We start from the raw sequence: 22,519 nt of genomic DNA on the forward strand, positions 1-22,519 counted from the left end.
TGAGATCCAGTCCACTCCACATAGGCTAGAAATGGGTCCAGCTGGGTGTAATTTGTGTGGAGAGGATGTTGATATCATGTAGGGTGACTCGGGAATTTCAGGAACAGTGGTTTGCCAATTTTGTTGATAATCTTCACTGGCTCTCCACAAACTGCTTTTGGGAAAGACTAATTGCGAGACATGAGAGACGCCATACAATTGCAGCCCTAAAAGTATTACAACTCTAGGATTTATCACATTTAATTGATTTATGGTGAATTGTATTTAGTCTATATCAATCTCTTATAATGTATACATTTTATTAAGAGTTTATATTTTATTGTGATTTGGAAGAAATTAGTTTTATGCTGTGAAAATTCACAGGAATTCGGATAAAACACATGAATAAAAAAAAGAAAAAGTTTAGTTATACATGTCTGTGCCTCATATGGGGGGAGGGCATGTGAAGCCAAGCTGCCGCTGCCTTTGCCTCCGTTCGGTATGTGCCATACAATGTTGATTCTATGTTCTAACTGGAGGTTTGTAAAGCACACCTCTGCCATTTACACAACTTTGTGCCCCTGTTGTGCTTGCTCCTCAGCAAGGGGAGATTTGTGTTCAGGAAAGGAAGCAAGGGTTGAATACCTTTTGTGTTCTCTTTTGTAGTCTGCAGCTGTGGCGTGAGGTCATTGATGGACTTGTTACACACTCTATTTCGCTCCGATCAATTCTGGGCCTCCCTGAAAAGGAGTCGATGGGGGAGATGCCACATGAAGAAGCAGGTAACTAACGAATGCCCCTATGGCTTCTCTCCAGGAGAGAGGGGGGATTTCATTTACCACCAATCCAAGTGGCACTGTGGCTCCGTGTCACCCCTTCATGCCTTCTGTCATTTCACAAAGAGAAGGCTGTTTGGACTTGCTTACTTTCACCCATATAACTTTGCTTAAAGGGGCAGGTAAGACTTATGTAGTCATGCATTGTACAATATCTTTGTGCACACAGAAAGCTGTTGAGAGTCTCGTACTGCTCTATCCCCTCTGCCACACTTCTCTCCCTACCCATTCCTGTGTGACTCTAGCCTGCCCCTACCATCAGGACCTGGCATTACGCCTTTTCAGCTTTTTCAGTGGAAATGGGCCCGCATGCCCAGGGGGGCCAGCTGTGATTTACATAGAAAGGTTAATTGCATTTCTTATGTGGTCATTCAGAGCTGTCTCTCTTCTCTCGCTCCTCTGTGCATAGGTCAATAAACCTTCCCCATTCCTTTGATAATCTGTATCTATTAACCCTTTACCCCCATTGTATTATTTAAGATTTGCCACTGAATGAACCACAAGATGGGGCGGTAGGTAGGCTTATAAATGCCAATGAAGAAGCGTCAATCTCCCAAACCAAAGCCTGGCACTTTAAATGTGCATTTGCAGGCCAAAGACTCCCCTCTTCAAAAAAGTGTTCCATAATCAGGCATGTTTCATGCTTTCTGGTCTTCGGTGTTGGGCAGTGAACATGCTTGGAGATTATTAATGTAGTTCAGGGTAGATCATGTTATGAAAACGTCGCCAACTGGAACTGCTTTTCTTCCAAACAAAAGAGTATTTACAATTTTTCAACTGCCCCATTGCATTTGAGAACCTTATACTACACCAGATAATGTATATTGTTATATGCAGGCACAGGGATGGTACCAAGGTATTTTCAACCCTTGCAGTTAAATGGGCCATGAGCTTTAGGGGCCCCAACTATCACCCCTTAGGTTGGCAGTCTGGTCATGATGCAAATACTTCTTTAATTCATTTAATTTAATGTGTCTTTTGCAGCACACACGTGGCAGGCTTTCTTTGCAGGAAAAATCTGGCAGACCAATCCTTCTGGTCTTGCGGTATCCAGCAAAGCACTGGTTGTTACCACTTTATCACTAAACTAGTTGGGGTACTCTCGTTGCCCATGCCCTGATCGAGTGGTGTCTCATGTGCCTTGGAGCATGTTGCTATTGTCCTCATGTCAGCAAGTCTTGCTTCAGTTTGCTCTGGCATCTCATTTGCCCTGGAGAAAGTTTCTCTTGTCCTCTGGTCAGTAAGTCGTACTGTTGTTTGTTGTGTTTCAGAAGCTCTTGATATTGATTTTTCCCTTTGCATCAGATGGAGCTTTTCTTGGGGCTGTTTGTTTTATGTGTGGCATGTTTCAGTCACCCAATGGCTTCAGCACATTTAAGAAAATGTCCAAGAAAGATTGATTGATTGTGCTCTTTTCTCGTGAATGAACTTAAGTAAACTGTAACTTTGCCATTTCCCATTTTTGGAATGGCGTGAGTAGAGAAAATGTTAATTTCTTTTTTAATTCCCTTTAAAAATGCTTTAATAAACACGTTCGAACTGTATACAGTTGTAATACATTTCAAAGGAATAACCAACACATCAAACATTTTGCTTCAGACACTTTTCCAAATTGTCCCTCCCTTTAGTACCTACTGTAGTGAATCGGGGTAGGCATCAGTAAATGAGGGTGTCTACAGAGTGAATTATTTGCATTCAAACATAAACTACAATCTTGCCCCAGACAAATGAGGAATCCATGCAAAATTTGGTAGCAGTGGGTTCAACGGTGTGATTTGTGTAGCCGGACAAACATACACACACGCATACCTACATTAAGCTTTATATATTAGATTGCCAAAGAAATTTGTATAGCTTTTTTAAGTTGTCATTTAGTGTTTCAGCTCCCCACTGGTTGTCTTTGTTCTCCTTTGCACAGACAAAACAACCTGTCCTGTGATAATCTGCCCACTCTCCTCCTCCCTCGTTGCTTTATCTGGATTTGCCACACAAGGAAGTGGAAAGGTGGGGCTGACGGTATGCAGATATTCTCTATGAAGCTTCAGTCTTCACAAACTAAAGACTTGTGTCAATTTAAATGTGTAATTGCTGGGTGAAGACAGACGTATATAAAATGTGTTAACGTTTCACAGACTGACAAGAGTGCCCCCAAATATAATTTTGAAATATGCTTCTCACATCTTCAGCAAGCACCTCACATCTTCAGCGAGCACTGTGCATCTAGTTTTTTTAAGCTGAAGGTAAGCGCCCCCAAATACATCATTGGTTTTGACGCATTTTAGTGACACAGCCACCAACATATAGCCAACACCATTACTACATAGAAGAGAGATTGTAAAGGAGTTCCAAAAAGATGACTTAGTGGTTGGCATGACAATTCGAAATGCTGTGGCACAATCGGACGCCTCGGACGCCAAACTTGGGCAACATGTAGGTTTCCCTTTCTGGATACTGTAGCATACAAGCGATTATTTTTGGGAGGCATACAGTACCACTGACAACTGATGCCCTCAAAAGAAATTTCATATGAGGACATTTGTATGTTATCAGAGGTAATGCACCTCTCTAATAAAATAATCTGTGAGTACATCTGTAAGTTTTAGTTCATTTGGAGAGGTGAAGTACCACAGACACATTTCTATTTCTCTTCCCCTTGTGCTGCCCCTCCTTCCCCCTTGTCCTGCTGATCCCTCCCCCTTGTCCTGCTGTTCCTTCCCCTTGCCTGACGATCCTTCCCCCTTGTGCTGCCCTTCCTTTCCCTTCTGCAGCCATTCCTTTCGCCTTGTGCTGCCCCTCCTTCCCCTTGTGCTGCCCCTCCTTCCCCTTGTGCTGCCCCTCCTTCCCCTTGTGCTGCTCCTCCTTACCCTTGTGCTGCCCCTCCTTCCCCTTGTGCAGCCCTTCCTTCCCCTTGTGCAGCCCTTCCTTCCCCTTGTGCAGCCCTTCCTTCCCCTTGTGCAGCCCTTCCTTCCCTCTTGTGCAAACCTTCCTTCCCTCTTGTGCAGCCCTTCCTTCCCTCTTGTGCAGCACTTCCTTCCCTCTTGTGCAGCCCTTCCTTCCCTCTTGTGCTGTCTCTTCTTCCCTCTTGTGCTGTCGCTCCTTCCCTCTTGTGCCTTTGCCCCACCCCCTTTTGTGCCTTCGCCCCACCCCCTTTTGTGCCTTCGCCCCACCCCCTTTTTGTGCCTTCGCCCCACCCCCTTTGGTGCCTTCGCCCCACCCCCTTTGGTGCCTTCGTCCCACCCCCTTTGGTGCCTTCGCCCCACCCCCTTTGGTGCCTTCTCCCCACCCCCTTTGGTGCCTTCGCCCCACCCCCTTTGGTGCCTTCGCCCCACCCCCTTTGGTGCCTTCGCCCCACCCCCTTTGGTGCCTTCGCCCCACCCCCTTTGGTGCCTTCGCCCCACCCCCTTTGGTGCCTTTGCCCCACCCCCTTTGGTGCCTGTGCATTTGCCCCATCCCCTTTTGTGCATTTGACCCAGCCCCCTTTGTGAGTTTGCCCCAGCCCTTTAGTGCTTTTGCCCCACCCACTTTTGTGTGGTTACTCCTCCCCCTTGTGCTGTCACTCCACTCCTCCCCCTTGTGCTGTCACTCCTCCCCCTTGTGCTGTCTGTTACTCCTCCCCTTGTGTTGTTTGTGTTGTCTGTCCTTCTCCCCTTGTGCTGTCCTCTTCCCCATCTTGGGATGTCCCCCCTCCTCATCTTGTTCTGTCCCTCCCCCCCTCCCCCCTCAAAACTATTGACTTTGCCAATGCGTGTTTTGAAATGGGTCCACACATCCTCTGCTTCCCTGTGATTAATGACGTTCAAAGTGTGGTTCATGTTGTGAAACCTGTATGATAAAACAAGGGACATTACCCATTGGAATTTGCATTAGGAAACATATTTTCTAGTATAATCTATACCCCACTCAGTTGCCTCCTCTGGATCCTTTTCCTATGTTACACTGAAGATTACCACCGACCACCAATGTTCCCTCTAAGCTGTGCGCATGTGGGCTTGCCCAGCTTCCTTCTTGGTGCCACTCAGAAGATTTCTAGCAGCGCACAGAAATTTGCACCTATTCAAAAAGATTTAATAAGGTACAATCCACAGCAATTACCTGAAATGTTCTCTCTCTTAAAATAAGCAACTAGTCTTGATATTCTGCTAATTCCCTAACAGCAAAATACAACACAACTAATATGAAAAACTGGCTTCATGAACAGAAGAATCTGTCAAGCTATGCCTGCACACATTAACCAAAAATGTTCCCTCCCCACCCATGATCCTAAACCTGACTTTAACACACTTTAACCTTATGACACTTCTGCCAGAGAGTACATTAAGATACTACCGGACAACCTTGACTCTTCATCTCTTGGCTCTGCGAAAGGTTAACAGACGTGTACCTACATCCACTTGTTTTATGTTTGTTGTAATATGAATAAGGTTGGCGCGACAGAATTTCTGTTACTCATTGTACCTTACCAAAAGCGTCACCCACACTATATAATCTAACTACCAGCTCAAATATCGGATACTGACTGTAAGTAGGCAGGATACTTGGATGTGTAACCAAATCCCATACTTCCTCTTCTTTGTACATATGTCACACAAGTGCTTTGAAGAGGCCCACTTGTAAGTTAACGCATTATGAAAATCAAATATTAATTTGCCCTCTAAAGATTTTGATACCCAAGACTCGTGTATACTAAAACCCAGGAGTGCAAATAGAGTGAAACAATAATACCAATATATGAAAAGGGATGTGGGGTAAGCACTTAGAACCTCCTTATGACTGAAAGGAAAGTCGGCAAACTCCTTACCCACTATGCTATTACAGATACTGACAGCGCTAAACCCACGTAGAGGGCAGGCAAGGAAAGGATCTGTGAGCTGACACTCTGGATGATACTGAATAAGGAACTTAGAAACAATACTCACGAGGACCGGAAAGACCACTTGAATGTCAGTAAATTCACGAACCCAGTAGATCAAACAGGGACCCAGAAGGCTATTAACTTGGCTCTGAGAGGCTGAGCCAGTCAGTTCAGGGTGTGGCCTGGAACTACTTTACCTGAGAGAAGGGATACGGAGAAGAGGACTATTTTCTTGGAACTACTTGTAAGGCTATTTAAACCGCACCCAACAATCTGAACACGCTTCGCGTTATTCTGCACTCCTGCAGCGTAACGCTCACCGTGTCAGATCAGTTCTTGCTTCCTTCTGCCACGCCGTCCAGAGTCTTCCATCCATCGGCACCTGCGAACAGAGAATAACAGGAGTTATTTAAGCATCGAAGGCCTTACCTGCAGTGCATCCAGATCTCATCTCCTGCCTTCCCACGGACCGCCGCATCTGCAGAACAGAACGAAAAGCACCCTCTCGGGTAGCTACTCACCTTATCGGCCCGCTCCAGGAACTTCATCGGACAGTTCTTCACTCAGCAGCGCGCCGTAGCTCGACACTGCTACACGGATCTTCTATTCTTCTTCCTGGACTCGCGCCGTACCTGCTGAACGGAAAAAGACAAACAGGTTAGTCGCACGTAGCAAAGGAAGGCTACAGAGGCGAACATTTGCGCGCACAGCGCAATACTTACCGGCAGGAATCCTGAGCATCATTGTCAGGAGGGTCATCCATCATCAGAAGGTCGCTTAACGCCGCATAGGTAAGACAATATCGGACATTAGTTATCTCGAACGGAAAGACTTAAAGGCAGTCATTACAAGCAGTTATTGGAATAGAGACTTACCTGCTTACTCACGGGCCTTCTACTTCAACAACTTCCTTCGGATCAGTGACGTAACTCGATCCAGGAAAGACTGTGAACCGCGCCCCTGCCTGAGTGTGCAGGACGGAGAGCTCGCCCATTAAAAAACAGAGGTGAGCCAGAAGAAGTGAAGGATAAACCGGAAGGAGGTGAAACCACTGACCAGCTCCCTTCGGTAGCTAATATCTTGATTCGACTTTCAGGCTAACATCTCTTGAAGCAAGGACTAAGGGGAGACGCAAGCTAGCATCACCAGCCAAGCAGAGCAGCATCAGGACAGACAATACCCTACGCACACGAGCATGCCCCCGTGGAGACCAGGTGAGCGTGACAATAGGAAATTCTAGTACCCATCTAGACAACAGCACCTTCCATTTCTTTCTATGCTCAACTGCTGAGGACTTTTCAATATAACCATGTGGTTCTGTGTGTGCAGTCTCTAGCATCTCCCTGCATCTTATTTAACTTATCACAAAGAATTACAGTAGAGGGATCCATAGTTATAGAAGAAGGCACTAAATCATTTGTATCGCTTATGAATTCATGCAATTAACTTAAAAGGCATATATGTGTGATTTTCTTCAACAGGGCTCCATAATAAACCTCAGTAAGGCTCTTGTTTAATTTTAGCTAGGCTGTGGTGCGGATGGGTGGGCAAAACTATACACTTTATTATGTGCCCTGTCATTTCACTCCCCGTGTCAGGGGTACAAGCATGGCTCTAATCAGATTTTGCTCCCTACTTGGAGTCAAATGATTTTTCAGGGAGTAAAAAAGTAATTGGCTTTGTCAATAGGGATACTTTATGCTTATTAAAAGATGTTCTTTCCCCATAAAATTCATTATGAGATTGGGCATTAATATTATTAGAGTTCCTTCCCATGCCAATGCTCTACTGGTCACTATTTTGAAAAAATATCAGTGGAGCTTTGTGGGTTGAAGCAATGATATGTTCATTGTTTCTTGTTTTTGCTAGGCACATTCTCCTTTTTTAGGGAGTAACAATGCATGGTGCATATGTCCTTCAGTTCTAAGGCTGGTGTTATCACTACCCACAGGAGAATGTAATGTGGATAGTAAGCAGAGGCACAGGAATTTGGATCATCATCATTCTAAGGTGCAGTTATTCTATATTATTAGAAACATATTCTCCTGGCCCTTGATTTACTGCATTAACTGGCACTTGAACTCCTTTCAGCATTTTTTTGACACATTGCTTTTAATTGCCATTAATCCATCAGCAAGGGGGGCGTGGCTTGGCGCTGATGGCGAGCGGGAGCTGATCTGACGTGCTCCGGCCGAGACGCCATTTCCTGATCCTTTTCTCCGGCTCATGTGAAGCACCAGCCCTCGGAGAAGAACGTGCTGTTGTGGGAAGCAGACCTGCACCCGAACCCCCGGCGGGCCCATCGAATCGGACCTCCTAGACATTACCGGAGCACTCGGACTGCGCTCCCCCCTTCGCTCCGATTGAATCCAAGATGGCGCCTCACACCGCATAGCGGAGTCTCTAAGGGGAACCCCTCCCCCAAAGGACTTCCAGGCCTGGTGGGGCTGAGTGGAGGCACGGCACAGGAGAGCGACCCCCTCGGGGGCTGCCCGGTTGGCACGAGCGCTAGGCCCGCAGCCTGGACGCTCACCATCTCGTGCAGTTACGCATCGCCCACTGAGGTGACCCAAGCTCCGGAACGGCGAACACCTCTGCGGCTGGGTGAACGTGGACAAGGACATATCGACATACCCAATCCTGGGTTTCCCTGGGCCGCAACCGACTGCACTGCGGCTCACCTCACCGGGACGGCGCCAGACCTGATTCCGGCACAGATCACCCAGCAGCCCGGTGCACAGGAGGAGAAGACAGACGCGCCGCGGGACACTCCACCAGCACGAACCCGCAAGACAAGGTGCGTGAGACCTCGCAACACCTGCGAAAGGGAACCCCTGCATACCCCCATTCTACTGGCATCTACCTCGAGGGACCTGCACGCTTAGGACCGAGGGCAAGCAAAACACTGTCTTGGGTCCCCCACCCCAAGCCCCGCAACGACAGGGGGACTCGATCACATCTCCGCGTGCCACCGAGCTCCTGAGGCCCAGGGTATCCACAACCACCACCTCACGATGGCCGCCAAGAACAAAACCAGAGCTGCCACCATGGACTCCTTTGTTTCCACCAATGTAAAGACCCCTACTCAAGCCAGGGCCAGCCCCTCTGAAGCCGCCCAGACAAGTGAAGGGGTAGCCGCCGATAATCACTCTCAAATACTGGAAGCCATAGCTTCATTAAAAACGCACATAGACTCCAAGATTGACGAATTTAAAATAGACATCCAACTCATTCGCCAGGACGCACGCAACTTAGCGGAGAGGGTAACGACCATCGAACAATCAACAGAGGAAACGTCAGGGGCCACCGCAGCTCTACAGTCTGAAGTCGCCCAATTGAAGAGGAAAGTAGCCTTCCTAGAAGAGAGGGCGGAAGAGGCCGAAGGCCGGGCCAGACGGGGCAACATTAGGATCCTAGGTGTCCCAGAGGGAAGCGAAGGGGCAAACACCACATCCTTCGTTGAAACCCTTCTGCTGCAAGAAATTGTGGCTGGCAAGCTGACACAGGGATTCTCGGTCGATAGGGCACACAGGTCCCTCCTCAAGCACCCCCCCCCCCAGGCTCGCACCCTAGACCAATAATAGCTAAGATACTGAACTTTCAGGACAGAAAAACTATCTTAAGACACTCCAGGGAGGGTGGCCCCATCCAAAGAGGGGACTCCAAAATCGCCCTCTACCCGGACTATACGCAGAAGGTGCAAAGAGAGCGACCGATAAAAGCCAGGCTCCGCCAACTGAACCTAAAATACAGCCTACTATACCCGTCGCGCCTCAGGGTCATTTATAAAGAGAGAGTGGTATTCCTCGACAATCCAGACGCAGCCAACATGTGGCTAGAGGACAATAATCTTGCGGATGGCAAGGACAATCCACGGACTGAGGACTAACGGCCTCAGATTTTACAAGTAACCCACATGTAACCGTAAAAAACCAGCAAATAAGACGCCAGAAACCAGAAGGTAATCCAATCTCAGTTTATCACACGGAAACGGCCTCGTTCGGCTCCACCGCCAGGCCCTAGCCCTACCCGCAATGTAGAATCCAGTCGGACCAGGCACCCGTCTGACCCAGCTCGCGCCTGACTCCCGGATGGGCTTCGACGGCTCGAGAGCGCCTGACCACCGCGGCAATGTTGTAGTCGCTGGGCGCACCAGTTTGAGTTCTGTTATCAGTTTCAATAGTTACAGTCTTCAAATTTCTCTCGCTAATAAAGACCGGGATGGGCCCAAGGCTTGACCCAAGAGCTCAGGAACCAGCGGTTTCTCCCCTTCAATCCGCTCACTACGGATTAAAGCAGTGCCAAACGCTAGGGACGGAGTCCCTTGCCAGACCCGAAACTCGGACCCGATGGCGGCACAACTTACCGTGATGACATGGAATGTGAGGGGCATGGGCTCATACCTCAGACGGAATCGCATACAATCCTATCTCAAAAGGAAGAAAGTCTCGATTGCACTGCTGCAGGAAACCCACCTCACGGCGGAGGCCATGTCCAAGATTGCAGACCGATGGGCCGGGACTGTGAGAGGGTCCCCCTATTCCAAATACGCGAGAGGGGTGCTAACATGGATAAGCCAGGACGTGCCCTTCCAAATGGAGGGTTGTGAACTAGACAAAGAGGGGAGATATGTAGTGATTTGGGGCAATATGGAACAGACCCCGGTTTGCTTGGCTAACTCATACTTCCCACGTCACGGAATACCGGCATACCTCACCACAATGATCGCAAAGCTGACTCAGCACCGAGATCGCACCTTTATATGGGGTGGCGACTTCATTTGCGTCGCTGATGCAAGCATGGACAGATCATCGCCTCCTCCCCACCCGAGCAACCTCACATCCCGTGCCCTGAAGGAAACACTTGAGCAGCTTAACTTGGTGGACATCTGGAGGGAACACCACCCATCCGAGAGGACCTACTCCCACTATTCAGCTCCGCACGGAGTCCATACAAGAATTGACTATTTGTTCATTGACAAGGAGCTTGCCCCACGAGCCGCAGCCACAGAATATCTGGGGAGAACGATCTCCGACCATTCCCCACTAACCATGTCATGGCAACAAAAGGGACCCAGACCCCCGATCCCCATGTGGAGGATTGCGACTGCGGCATTTGAAGACCCTGAGTTCAGGGAAGACCTCGCAGGAAAATTGGAAGAATATCTGAAAATCAACAAGGGTTCGGTATCCTCCTAGAGCACATTATGGGAAGCTATGAAAGTGGTGACCAGAGGAGAAATTATATCAAAACCCGGCGGAATTCGCAGGCAATTAAAGACAACACTCGAAGCTCAAGAAGCAGAGATCTCCTGACTAGAGTCCACCCATGACAACTCCACAGAGATCGAGAGCAAATTGAAGGAAGCTCACGTAGAATGTCAGCAAGCATGGGAAAGATTGGAGAAATTCGACTTCACCACATACACTACCAGATCCCACAAGGAATCGGACAAACCGGGGAGATTACTGGCCTGGCTCTGCAAGCGAGAACACCCCAAGCACCTCCCAACAGAGATACGGGACGCCGACGGGATATCCCACACGACACAACTGGGGATCAACAACGCATTTGCCAAATTCTATTCCAAATTGTACGCCCACAAGGCCCAAATTCCCACGGAGGACATTATAGAAACACTTGACGAGATAGATCTCCCCCGAATATCAGCCGAGCAGAGAGAAGAACTGGAGATGGAAATCACTCTTGAAGACGTGCAAGGGGCAATCAGGTCCCTCTCTACCAGCAAGGCCCCCGGCAGTGACGGCCTCCCACCTGAGTTCTACAAAACGTACGAGCCCATCCTCACCCCCAGTTCTCCACGAAGTCTACCAGGAGGCATACACAAACGGGGTCCTACCCAACACCATGAAAGAGACCATAATCATTCCCATGCTCAAGCCACACAAAGCACCCACCAACTGTGAATCCTATCGCCCCCTGGCCATGCTAAATTATGATGCTAAGATTCTCACATCCATACTGGCCAGCAAGCTGGCCAGAGTGGTGGGATCCATAATCCATGAAGATCAGAACGGATTTGTGCCTGAGCGCAACACCACAGCTAACCTAGAGAGGCTACAACACATAATGGCCGAAACATTCGAAAGAGATGAAGACCTGGCGGTATTGTCGCTTGACGCAATCAAGGCCTTCGACTCCATATATTGGGAATGGATTAGGGAGGTCTTGAGGAGATTCGGCTTCGGAGGGGGCTTCCTCAGGTGGATCAAGGTTCTCTATAATTCCCCAATGGCAAGAGTGAAAATGGGAAGAATGGTATCAGCAGCCTGGGAAATGCAAAGGGGAACAAGACAGGGGTGCCCGCTATCGCCCATGCTGTACATACTGGGCCTGGAGACGATCGCATCAAGGTGGGCAATGTACACCACATAATATCCCTATACGCGGACGACGTTCTTCTGTACCTGAGGAACCCTGAGGTCAACGCACCAACAGCGCTAGAGGTACTCGACAATTATGCGAAATACTCCGGAATCACATTTAGCAGAAGTAAGTCCTCCGCGTTCCCCCTGACGGGCTTACGCAGCATACCAGAAAACGATCTCCCGGCTGTAGGAATAGGGTGGCAACTGGTCAAGTTTCGGTACCTAGGGATCAACGTGAGCCACACCCCGCTACTCACGCATGAACACAACACAGAATTCGCAACCACGAGTCTTCGACGCTCTATAAAATTCTGGTCCAAGCTCCCGCTAGCAATGGTAGGCAGAGCAGCGATTGTCAAGATGATCATACTCCCCAGATTCCTGTACTTTTTCGTGAACATTTGTCACTATGTCCGGCCGCCCTTCTTCAAGGACTTCCTGTGGGGACCTCACAGACACAAACTGTCGCTATCCATCCTATACCTGCCACATAAAGAGGGAGGAATAAACCTACCAGATATCCAGTTATACTACCTGGCTGCCCAGTTAAGCCACATAACGAAATGGCTCTCGGACGAACCTTCGGCTGAATCAGAACTACTGAGGCAATTCTCAAACAACGTAATCCCCAAGGAAACCCTATGGCACCCCATACGACAATCCCCGGTTACCCCACTGGTAATTGAGCTAGGGGGGAAGATATGGGCCAGGTCCTGTTACATCAAGCGAGTGAAACACCCGTACTCTCCGGATAATCCTATCTTGGCAGACACTTGTAAAACGGAGGCAGACCTATCCACAGCAAGGAGGTGGGAAGAAGCCGGCATATACACATGAGGTGACATGTTTGAGGAGGGGGAATTCAGGGACTTTGAATCAATAAAGGCCATTGAAGGAATACCTCCAGGCCAGTTTCTCTGGTACCACCGCCTCAAGCAGACCGCCAAGAAACAATGGAACAGCTGGCCAGAGGAGCCCACCCCAGACCCTCTACTACAAGAGATGCATGACCTTACCGATGGTTGGAGACCAGTCTCCAGGCTCTACAACAGCCTATGTGACAAACCCAACCCTAAAGGCGAAGCTCTGAGGGCAAGATGGGAAGCAGACCTCGAGACCCCAATCACGGACAAAGAATGGGAAAGAGTGTTAATATTCCCCAAAAAAGTGTCAAGGAACGCTAGATTCAGCCAGATTCAGTTGAACGTCCTGTACAGGACATACATGACCCCACACAGGTTCGCTTCCTTCAACAAGACATCCTCCCCAGCATGCCCATGGTGTGTGAACGATAATGCGGATATGATCCACATGTTCTGGACTTGTACTAGGGTGATGACACTATGATCCAAAGCTAAACAAACTTGCATGGACGCCGGAATGCGGAGGTACGAATGGACTCCCGGCGAGTGCTTACTGGGAAATTACCCCAGACCCAGCAAATTCAAATATGTTGTTAGGTTAATGGACATATCATGCATCCTGGCTAAGAGAACCATCGCAATGGCTTGGAAGACGCCATCGGGCCCCAGGCATGAACGCTGGTTAAAAGAGATGGAGAGATGGACGGCAGCCGAAACTAGAGCCTGGCAAGATGGAACCACATCATGCGGCGACACAGAGAGCGGCACCTTGGACTCTTGGAAGGCCCTCCTGAGAGACATACGCTTCAGCGCCGACTACAAACCTCCCTGATAGCCCAAAGCATCACACCGAAACAAACTCCCTGCATCTGGCCTGAAACGACGGACTCTGTATGCGACCCCCCCTGCTTCCTGAAGCACTAAAACATTGGCCTCGACCCATCCATCCACCGAAACGTTCGCTACCAAATGAAGACTGTTGTTGTTTTTGTTGTTCTTTCCCTCTTTTTCTGTTTTCCCCTCCCCATTATTTTCTCCTTTGTCCACCTCACTGTTTAATTTTCATGTTTGTACCGCACAAATTTTCTCACCAAATACCAATAAAATACGTTTGAAAAAAAAATTAATCCATCAGCAAATGTCTTCTGTGTGAGTTTCTTGACAGCCACATCAGTTATGACAGAACATATTTGAGGGTAAAAAACGTCAGGGACGTCGCTCGTAGCAGTAACAGCCTGCCAAGCCAGCATATTCAAGGAGTGGAATCCACCTACCCCAACCCACCACCAAGAGCCAACCTACCTAACGGTCAATGAACAATTGCACCAGCCTTGATAAATACCCCTTGGGTCGAAACACGTGTCGGCTGACCACGAGATTATCGCATCAAGAATAAAATTCTCTTTTTAAAAAAAATCAGAATACAAAGAAACATTTCTTTAAGAATAAATATTGTTTGCGTGAGATATCTGGGAACACAACTAAGAGATATTTGTGTTTTGTAATACAAATGATTGATTTTCCAGTGGCATAAAACATACAGGGCCTGATTAAGACTTCAGGCGGAATCCTGGTGTAAATCCACCAGAATACTGCCCAAACTAATTACTGTTACTGCCACGTGGTCCAGAGGAATTTCTGCCGGATTACAACTGGTGGTGGTGGTGTAATTCCCCATTCATATTGAGTCCATATTGAGTCCATGGGACTAAATGTGGCTTTTTGGCGGAATTACTGCAGTGGAAATTCCGACGATTTCAGCGTTGAGTGAGAGGATTTACCTCCAGGATTTTCCTTGAGGCAAATCTTCCACTCCAGGCCCGAAATCGTAATTTGGCGTAGTGGTAAAGTTGGCGGCAATGGAGTTACCGCCAACTTTACCACTTAACGCCAAACTTATTATGAGGCTGACATTTTTCTCTGCGCAGAATTACGTTTGCAAGGTACTGTGGCAGATATTGAAGTCTTGGACTGGTTGATGAGTTTTCTGTATAATCACATAGGACATAGGACATATTTTATTTGGCCAATGTGTTTGGAAAAAGTATTGTAAGATTTTTAAAGAATTGCAGTGGCTGGGAAGAGGAAATTCCTTTCCTAACTCTCTTCTGCGATGGTAGCTCACAAAGTGGCTTAACTCATTAGTCAGTTGTGCACATGGAAAATAATGTGCGCACAACAGCCATCCGGTTCCGCACATAGAGAAAAATAATTAGAGGGAACATTGCCGTCCACCCTTTTGAAGAGAGGTGCTTAGAAACAACAACCATGCCATACCGAAGGTAGTCTCGGGTCTCCCTGTATCTATACGATTTTTAGTTTGGGCACTTAGGTGGCGTGTATAAGCCCACACTATTGCATTGGAGTACAGTCAGAAGGACGGAGGAGGGACAAACAGCTTGTGGGTGTTTTTGGGTTAGCTAGTGTAAGGAACTCCTGGTGGCAACAGTAAAGACGGACACAAGTGACCACTGTTCAAGAGTGTTTATTAAACTGTATGCAGGTTGGAAAACACCTAATCTATTCCTAAATCTAAGATGGGAGCAAGCGACGTCCATCAAATGAAAATAAGGAAGTCCTAGTGGCGTTGTCACATAAAAATGGCCTATACTAAGAAACCTTGCCAAACCTTACAACTAATAAAGAAAGGTTGTGGGATGGTTTTCAAGAAAAGAAAGAAGTGTTCACAAATATGTCAGGATGCGGTAGCTTGGGTCTCCCTTCCGCACGTTTTGGGCATGGGGTAATGTGGGAACTTGCAGCACAGAACACTCCCAAGCTTCCCCAGCACAAGACAACAGTTCCTCTTGCCGCTATCAGGGCCGTCGATGGCCAAGCCTCATTTCTCTCGAAAGTCGCTTGCCTTCGAGGGCCTGACGTATTCAATAACAAAACAAAAGTTCCTTCAACAAAATGAAAGTTTGTTTCTTGGTTTCACTTAGGGTGAAGATTCTTCACCCCTGGGTCTCCCTCTTCCGGGTGCTGACCCTTTACAAATCGTATGCCATAAATAAATAACAGTTCTTTCTCTTAATGGACTTTGGGTGATGGCTTTGCCCCTGGAACTCCCTTGTTAGGGCTCGGATCCCTCTCGACTGTTGGCCTCCCTCCATCGGGTTCACTATGGTTTTCAACAAATCGTCCTCTATCGTTCTCATACAAAGGCTTTTCACCAGTTGGATGTGAACCTCCTTTTCTTGGGTTCACTTGATCAGGGTAATACTGGCTCACCCATGGGTCCCCCTCTTCTGGTTGCAGACCCCACTTTGCTTTCAGCCTCCTTCTGCCGGGTTCACTATGGCTTTTCCAGCAGTCACCAATCTTAATGTCTTTATAAATAGTTCACCTTGGACATCCCTCGGCCGGGTTTACGTTTGTCAACACACTGTTCTTGGGACCTTAAACTTTGCCCCCTCTTCGTCAGCATTCCTCTTCCGGGCTCACTCTTTTCAACTTCATCTTCACATTTACTTTCAATGTTTACTGGATTCACTTCCCTTGCTTTCTCGTGTGGCGGGATTCACTTCCCTTGCTTTCTTTATAGTTCTTAGGTCAAAGGCTTTCAACTGTATGGGGCTTTTGCTTGACCTCCTGTATGACCACTTTGACCCATCTTTGGGGCTCTCCTACGGCCTTCTGGTATCTGTAGCTTTACTCAGTTGTGGATTTCCTCGGAGCAGCACCCATGTGGTGCCGGTTACCTTTTGCAGCTGGTCTCCCCTTTACAATCTTACAGTTCTTTGAACTATTCTCACTCTGCTATTTTGTGACTTTCATTCACCACAGCCCGGTTCCCATCGGTTCTCCCTTCGACTCACCACGTGTGATGAACTGCTTGGCTTTCCTTGTTGCAGGAGTCAAGGCCGGTACCACTGTAGCAGGAGTCTCCCGCACTCTGGCTCATCAGCGTTGATACGCTGCATGTACCATTGACACCTGCTGCAACACACTTGGGCTATTGTCCTCGGTCTTACGATTCCTTCTGCAGAGTTTTCACAGGGTTTTGTCGAAAAGGGCAAGGTTGTGTCTCTCCTCGTCAGCCTCTCGATGTTTGCCACCTTTCTCCTCCTCTTGAACTGTCGGGTCTGGATAGCTGTCTCGTAATGCGGTGTGCCTTGCTCGTACTGTGCTCTTTTGCTCCACGTTTTATCCCTATAGGGAAGGGAAAGGGCCGTCAGGTGTGTGTGATTCTATTAATTGCATGCCTTTCCCTGACCCTTGCATTGGGACATGTCAGGTAAACAGCTCTGGTGTTAATTCGTTCTCTTGTGTGTCATGCAAAAGTGTTTGTGTCGGAAAGGTGGCGGGGGAGGCAATGGTTTTGAATGTCCTACGTGTTAGGATGGGGAAAAGGTGTTGAAAGAAGGGCGATACTGCGTCTCACCCATCGGTGTCCGACTCCCACTCCCCGAGGACCCCCCATCCAGGTGATCCTCCCTCACTAGTCCACCCCCAGGAACTGGATCCAATAGTGATGGCCAACCCCTGGCCACCTGGATGACCGATTCCCATGGTTTAGCCAGGAAGACACCTTCTGTCATGATGCCTACCCCCGGGCATCAGGACCAAGGCCCTCCGCTCCGGGAGCAGGCATCCAGACATTTGTTTAAACCTCAGCAGCCCCGGCTAGGGTCTGTCTGGGTTCAGTCCTGGCGCCTTAGGCGCCAGGCTCATATACTTTACTTACCTGATGCAGACCATGCTGCAAAAGAGTCCAAGCCTACATGAGGCCTTGATGGGACTATTTTGTTAAAGGGACTATTTTTTACTCGGGCGTGGCTCTAGGGAACTTCTTAACTGGAACTACTTTGGAGGCTATTTAAAGCACACACGAACAGCAGCACATGCTTCGCGTTATTCTGCATCCAGCAGCGTGACGCTCACCGTGCCTGCAGCCAGCATCCAGTCTTCTGCAGAGCCCGCGTGCCTGCAGCCAGCATCCAGTCTTCTGCCACGCCCGCCTCGAATCCGGAGCTCCTAGAATAAAGAAGAGGAAAAGGACAAGGTTAGAAAGCGAACGTATTTCAAATTCCTCACCTAATTCCGGAACCATTTCATCTCCGGACCTGGGAAGTACATCAGTCCTGCAGGCGTCGCTTCGCCAGCTCCAGCACGTCGCCATACTCACCAGTTCTCACTGCATCTTTCGATCCGGCACTGTCTCCATCATTTCTTCTCCGTAATCCGGCACCTAGGGGACACAAGAAAAAACAAGGTGAGCCAAGGGAATCAACAAATACTATCTCTTACCACCATAGACTTACCCGATTTACCACCGGCAGTATTATTCCATAACTCTCCACATTTTCATATGCCGCATCTGTAAAGAGGGAGAAAAACAACATGTTAACGCATGCAATAGTTACCGGACAGCGTTGGGTAACACAGACTGTTACCTGAACGCCAGCAGCAGCTACGAGACCTTCTTCTCACAAACTCAGTTGCAACTTAAGGAAGGAAGGGGACAAGAATGAACATCGGGCACATTGAACTCTGAACTTGATACTTACCAATCCCGCCAGGGACTTCAGAGTCAATACTTACCGGAACTCTCCCAACGCCTTCAAACCAGTGAAGTAACTGGTATCTACGCGCCCCTGCAAGACACGCAGGATGGAGAGCTCATCTTTTACGAACATAAGGTGAGGTTACGGGATATCAGAGGTGATTAGTGGGGGAGAGCGAGAACAGTTGGGAGGCCATCACTAAAACCCACATGTGGTTAATCCCTGTCTCCACTTGCAGGAAAATACTTATTTGGGTCCAGCAGACAAGACTAGGCGGGCCAGTCCAGACAGTCATCTCTGCAATACGCATCACGTTGAAGGAGACCGCAGCTGTCCGGGTCCGATCGACACCCCTGTGGGGTCCAGGTGAGCGAAACACCTTCATGTTTCTCACGCTATCCACCCCTTGACTGCTGTAGGCGAAGCTAATCCGTATGGCCATTGCCACCCGCTACCTTCCCCATCCTGTCCAATGCTCATTCTCATGGGATCTCTTTGCAATTGCTCAGTCAAGCAGTCACATCAAACGTTGGCCTGCCAGAGTTATTTCTAAGTAGTCTGCTGACAATTAATGGCTTAATTACATATGTAAATGGCTACTGGTATAATACAAAATGTCATAACCAAGTGCACCTTCAGCCACTTGATTTATATTGCTTCCCTTCACTGAAGTCCTGTTGAAAACAAGAAAGGGCAAAGCCAACAGTTTTGGCTAGAGGTATCACATAGACACGTGTCCGGTATTGTGATAATATGCCCATGTAAACCCTCCATTTTGCAGCTTTTGTGATGTCTGCACATGTTTGCATGCCTATCCCATGTCTGCACAAAGGCTCAAACTGTTGGCTTTGTCAAAGCTTGTTTCACTTCACATCTTGTGTCTATCCTTTTGCCTGCGTAAATGGCTGCAATTTCCTGCAGGGACTGAGCGCAGTAACGGTGGAGAAGAAATCAATAGATGGATACGTACATTAATCACCTGAAGTCAAGCTGGCCTGTCTATTCTCGAAACTGGAACTGCCTGAGTCAATATTCAAAAATGCTGACTAAACTCTGGGCTCATCACTTCCCCTCACCGTCGTAGCCATGTGACAGGCAGTGCTGTCCCTGTCTTCGCTGTGAGTCAGCGCTGGCAGATTGCATCAGGGTTGGACTTGGAACAAAAAGTGGCCCTGGAAATTATTTTCAAAGTGGAGCCCATTTTCGCATGGAGCATACATAGCAAAGTAGCCCAACCTTCTCTTCCAGTAAACCATGAATATAAAGGCTCAAAACAGTGTTCTTTAAAGCACATTTGTTCATAGCAGGTATATGCCTTCTCACTGCACACCCGCACAACACAAGGCCCATAGTTGGCATGCCAGTTTGGAGAGATGAGAGATGATGGCGAGAGAGAGAAAGAATTTGCCCGGGATCACACAATTTGGTTAAGAGGTTAAGCTGGGATTTGAGCCCAGACCCCATATCTTCTTGGTTCTAGCTCACAAATATTTCACTGATACCTACGGTTTCCATGTAATGTATTTAGAAAAGAAACAGAAATGCCCAGACCACCTCCCTCAATCCTTGAAATCCCATCTGTCTGTATTCCTTGTCCTCTACAGTACATAATTGATGCTCATGGATGTGGCCAGGATTGGTGGCTGCCAACTCTTGCACGACATGTCAAACTGCCCTACCTCTTAGCCTATTTGTGCCCTGAGCAGCCTGAGGCTAGAATGTTTAGAATTTCCCCAGGTATCCCTATTCGAGGCGGAGGTAGATTTTGTTGTCAATGGGGCATATTCTAAATGAAGTTAGTTGTGGCTGGCAAATTATTTTAGCAGAGAGGCATTACCATCGCCCCCAAATTAGGGCAATTAACTAAGAGTAACAATGGGTTTAAATGTTGCATTTTATTGCACAAATGTTGAAAGAATGGCCAGAAAGACATGCAGTTTACAACCAACGGTACACAGAAGCCTTTTTTCCATTATGCTTCTGTCCACAATATATGCCTGAAATGACACAGTAACTGACTTTTATGAAGCTGCGCTGAACTACAATATAAATTGGCGCTGACACTGTAAACATCTTTCATGCGGTTGGCTCCACAATACACACCCGAAGAACATGCCCACTATAAACCTGGCTTTGGTTATCTCAGGTGGCAGTCCCTATGGGTTTGCAAGAATTGTGCGTGCTATAAGGGTTGTGTCCAATAAGAGCTCCACCACCATTGCGGCAACCTCCAACAGGAGCAAAGCCCTCTTTGAAGTAGTAAAGCATTGTATGAAAACCCTCACCCGACCCGGAGGTACCAGCAACTCTGGAAAAATGTGATGGAATCCACACATTATTTTATTGAAAAAATAGACAAAATTCGATAGACCATTGAATCAACCTCTCACGACACTAGCATCACAATCACCCTGGCACCCACACTGCCCCTCAGGACCGAATTCTCTCCTCTTTCCCCCGGATCTCCTAAAAATGATTGCCTCCCTCAAACCTACTTCTTACACTGATGATATAAATCTGGCCTCGATCATTAAACAATTGATGGGCCCAACGCTCAGTGTGCTCCTCAGCATCATCAATGCCTCCCTCACGGACGGATCATTCCGGTACACCGCCAACACCATTCTCATATGACATCTTTTGAAAAATCCAACCTTAGATCCAGACGACCTAGCCAACTACTGGCCAATTACGAACCTCTCGTTTATTGGCAACATTTTAGAAAAAGTAGTTGCTACACAGCACCAGAATGGAACATCTCCCCCTCCTAGATGACTATCACTGGTGGTGGATGATGCCCTTCAAATCCTAGACAAGGGCGACTTATACCTCCTCGTCCTCCTTTTGTCGAATGACCTCTCGGCTGCATTCGACACTGTCAACCACCGAATCCTTCTCTCCCACCTTGCTGACAGGATGAGATTATCTGGAACTGTCCCAAATTGGTTTGCATCCTACCTCTCAGACAGTCACCAGGCTGTTCAAATTAACTTGTTGTGTTCTAACCGACTCCTGGTCTCCTGCGGCATCCCCAATGCTCCGTCCTCTAACCAATCCTTTTTAACCTTTACCTGGATCCTTTGGGCACTCTCCTCAAAGATCCCAATATAGCCATCCACCAATACGTGAACAATACTTAGTTGCACATGAGAGTAAATAGCACGCAGGACATAATTAATCTCTTTGATTACCCAGCCATCATCCAGTTCTGAATATCGACTGCTACCTCAAACTAAACCATCCAAGACTGAATTCATCTTCATCAGTCCGCCGGCTAAAAAACAACTTGTCCAACAATGGCTCCTAATTCACAACTATCAGACTTAGTAAAATCCTTCGGATTCAACAAGAAGGCCCAAATAGCCTGGTTTAGAATCCCTACCCAATGAAAATTCAACCCTTCATCCCACTGCATGACTTCTGGACGACAGTAGAGGCCCTTGTGGTCTCGCACATCGATGGGGGAAATGCTCTCATGATAGGGTTCTCATCTCCTCACTTGGCTCCCCTAAAAGCGGTTCACCATGCTGCAGCACGTCTTATTGCATGAGCACGGAAATTTGACCAAATTACCCCCATCCTACGCAAACTACATTGGTTTCCACACAAAGCCAGGATACTGTTCAAGACGGCATGTATCATCTACAAACCAGTCATGAGTAGCGCACTAGCCTACCTGGCGGCTAAGCTCGACATATCTGGTGGCAAATGCTCCTCGCGCAGCAAATTGACCATCCGGCTTGAATCACAACTCGTCTGCAAAGAGAGGACCTGGAAACAATCCTTCTCTTGTCATGCACCCTCCCTCCGGAACTCAATGCCGGTGTCGGCTCAGAATGCCCCACAATTCTCCAATTTTTCAAACCTCTCCAAACATGGCTCTTTCAACAACACCTGACCAAGGATTTATTACACGGGACACACATACCTCACAGTACTGCGCTATGTTAAAATATGTTAAAATATGGCAGCCCAAATTAAAGAGCTAGGTCAGCACTTTAAACAGTAAATATAAAAATAGTATTGCTCTTTTCTTCAGTACACTAAACTCTTTTCTTCAGTACACTAAACAAGCATACCTCTAACCAAAAGT

At 47.8% G+C, this 22,519-nt stretch overlaps 1 protein-coding gene across 2 annotated transcripts in view; it reads left to right on the forward strand.

Annotated features, from left to right (window-relative positions):
- The window catches only part of MYCBPAP (MYCBP associated protein), a 1,263,051-nt gene that overhangs the window by 967,169 nt on the left and 273,363 nt on the right, over positions 1–22,519 (forward strand). For both annotated transcript variants that reach the window (XM_069654887.1, XM_069654888.1), the window contains one exon: positions 646–761. In XM_069654887.1, coding sequence (XP_069510988.1) covers positions 646–761 — 116 coding nt within the window. The remainder of the gene's footprint in view (positions 1–645; positions 762–22,519) is intronic.

Source organism: Ambystoma mexicanum, chromosome 3q, assembly GCF_040938575.1.
Source record: "Ambystoma mexicanum isolate Mex_15411 chromosome 3q, UKY_AmexF1_1, whole genome shotgun sequence".
NCBI classification, from domain to species: Eukaryota; Metazoa; Chordata; class Amphibia; order Caudata; family Ambystomatidae; genus Ambystoma; species Ambystoma mexicanum.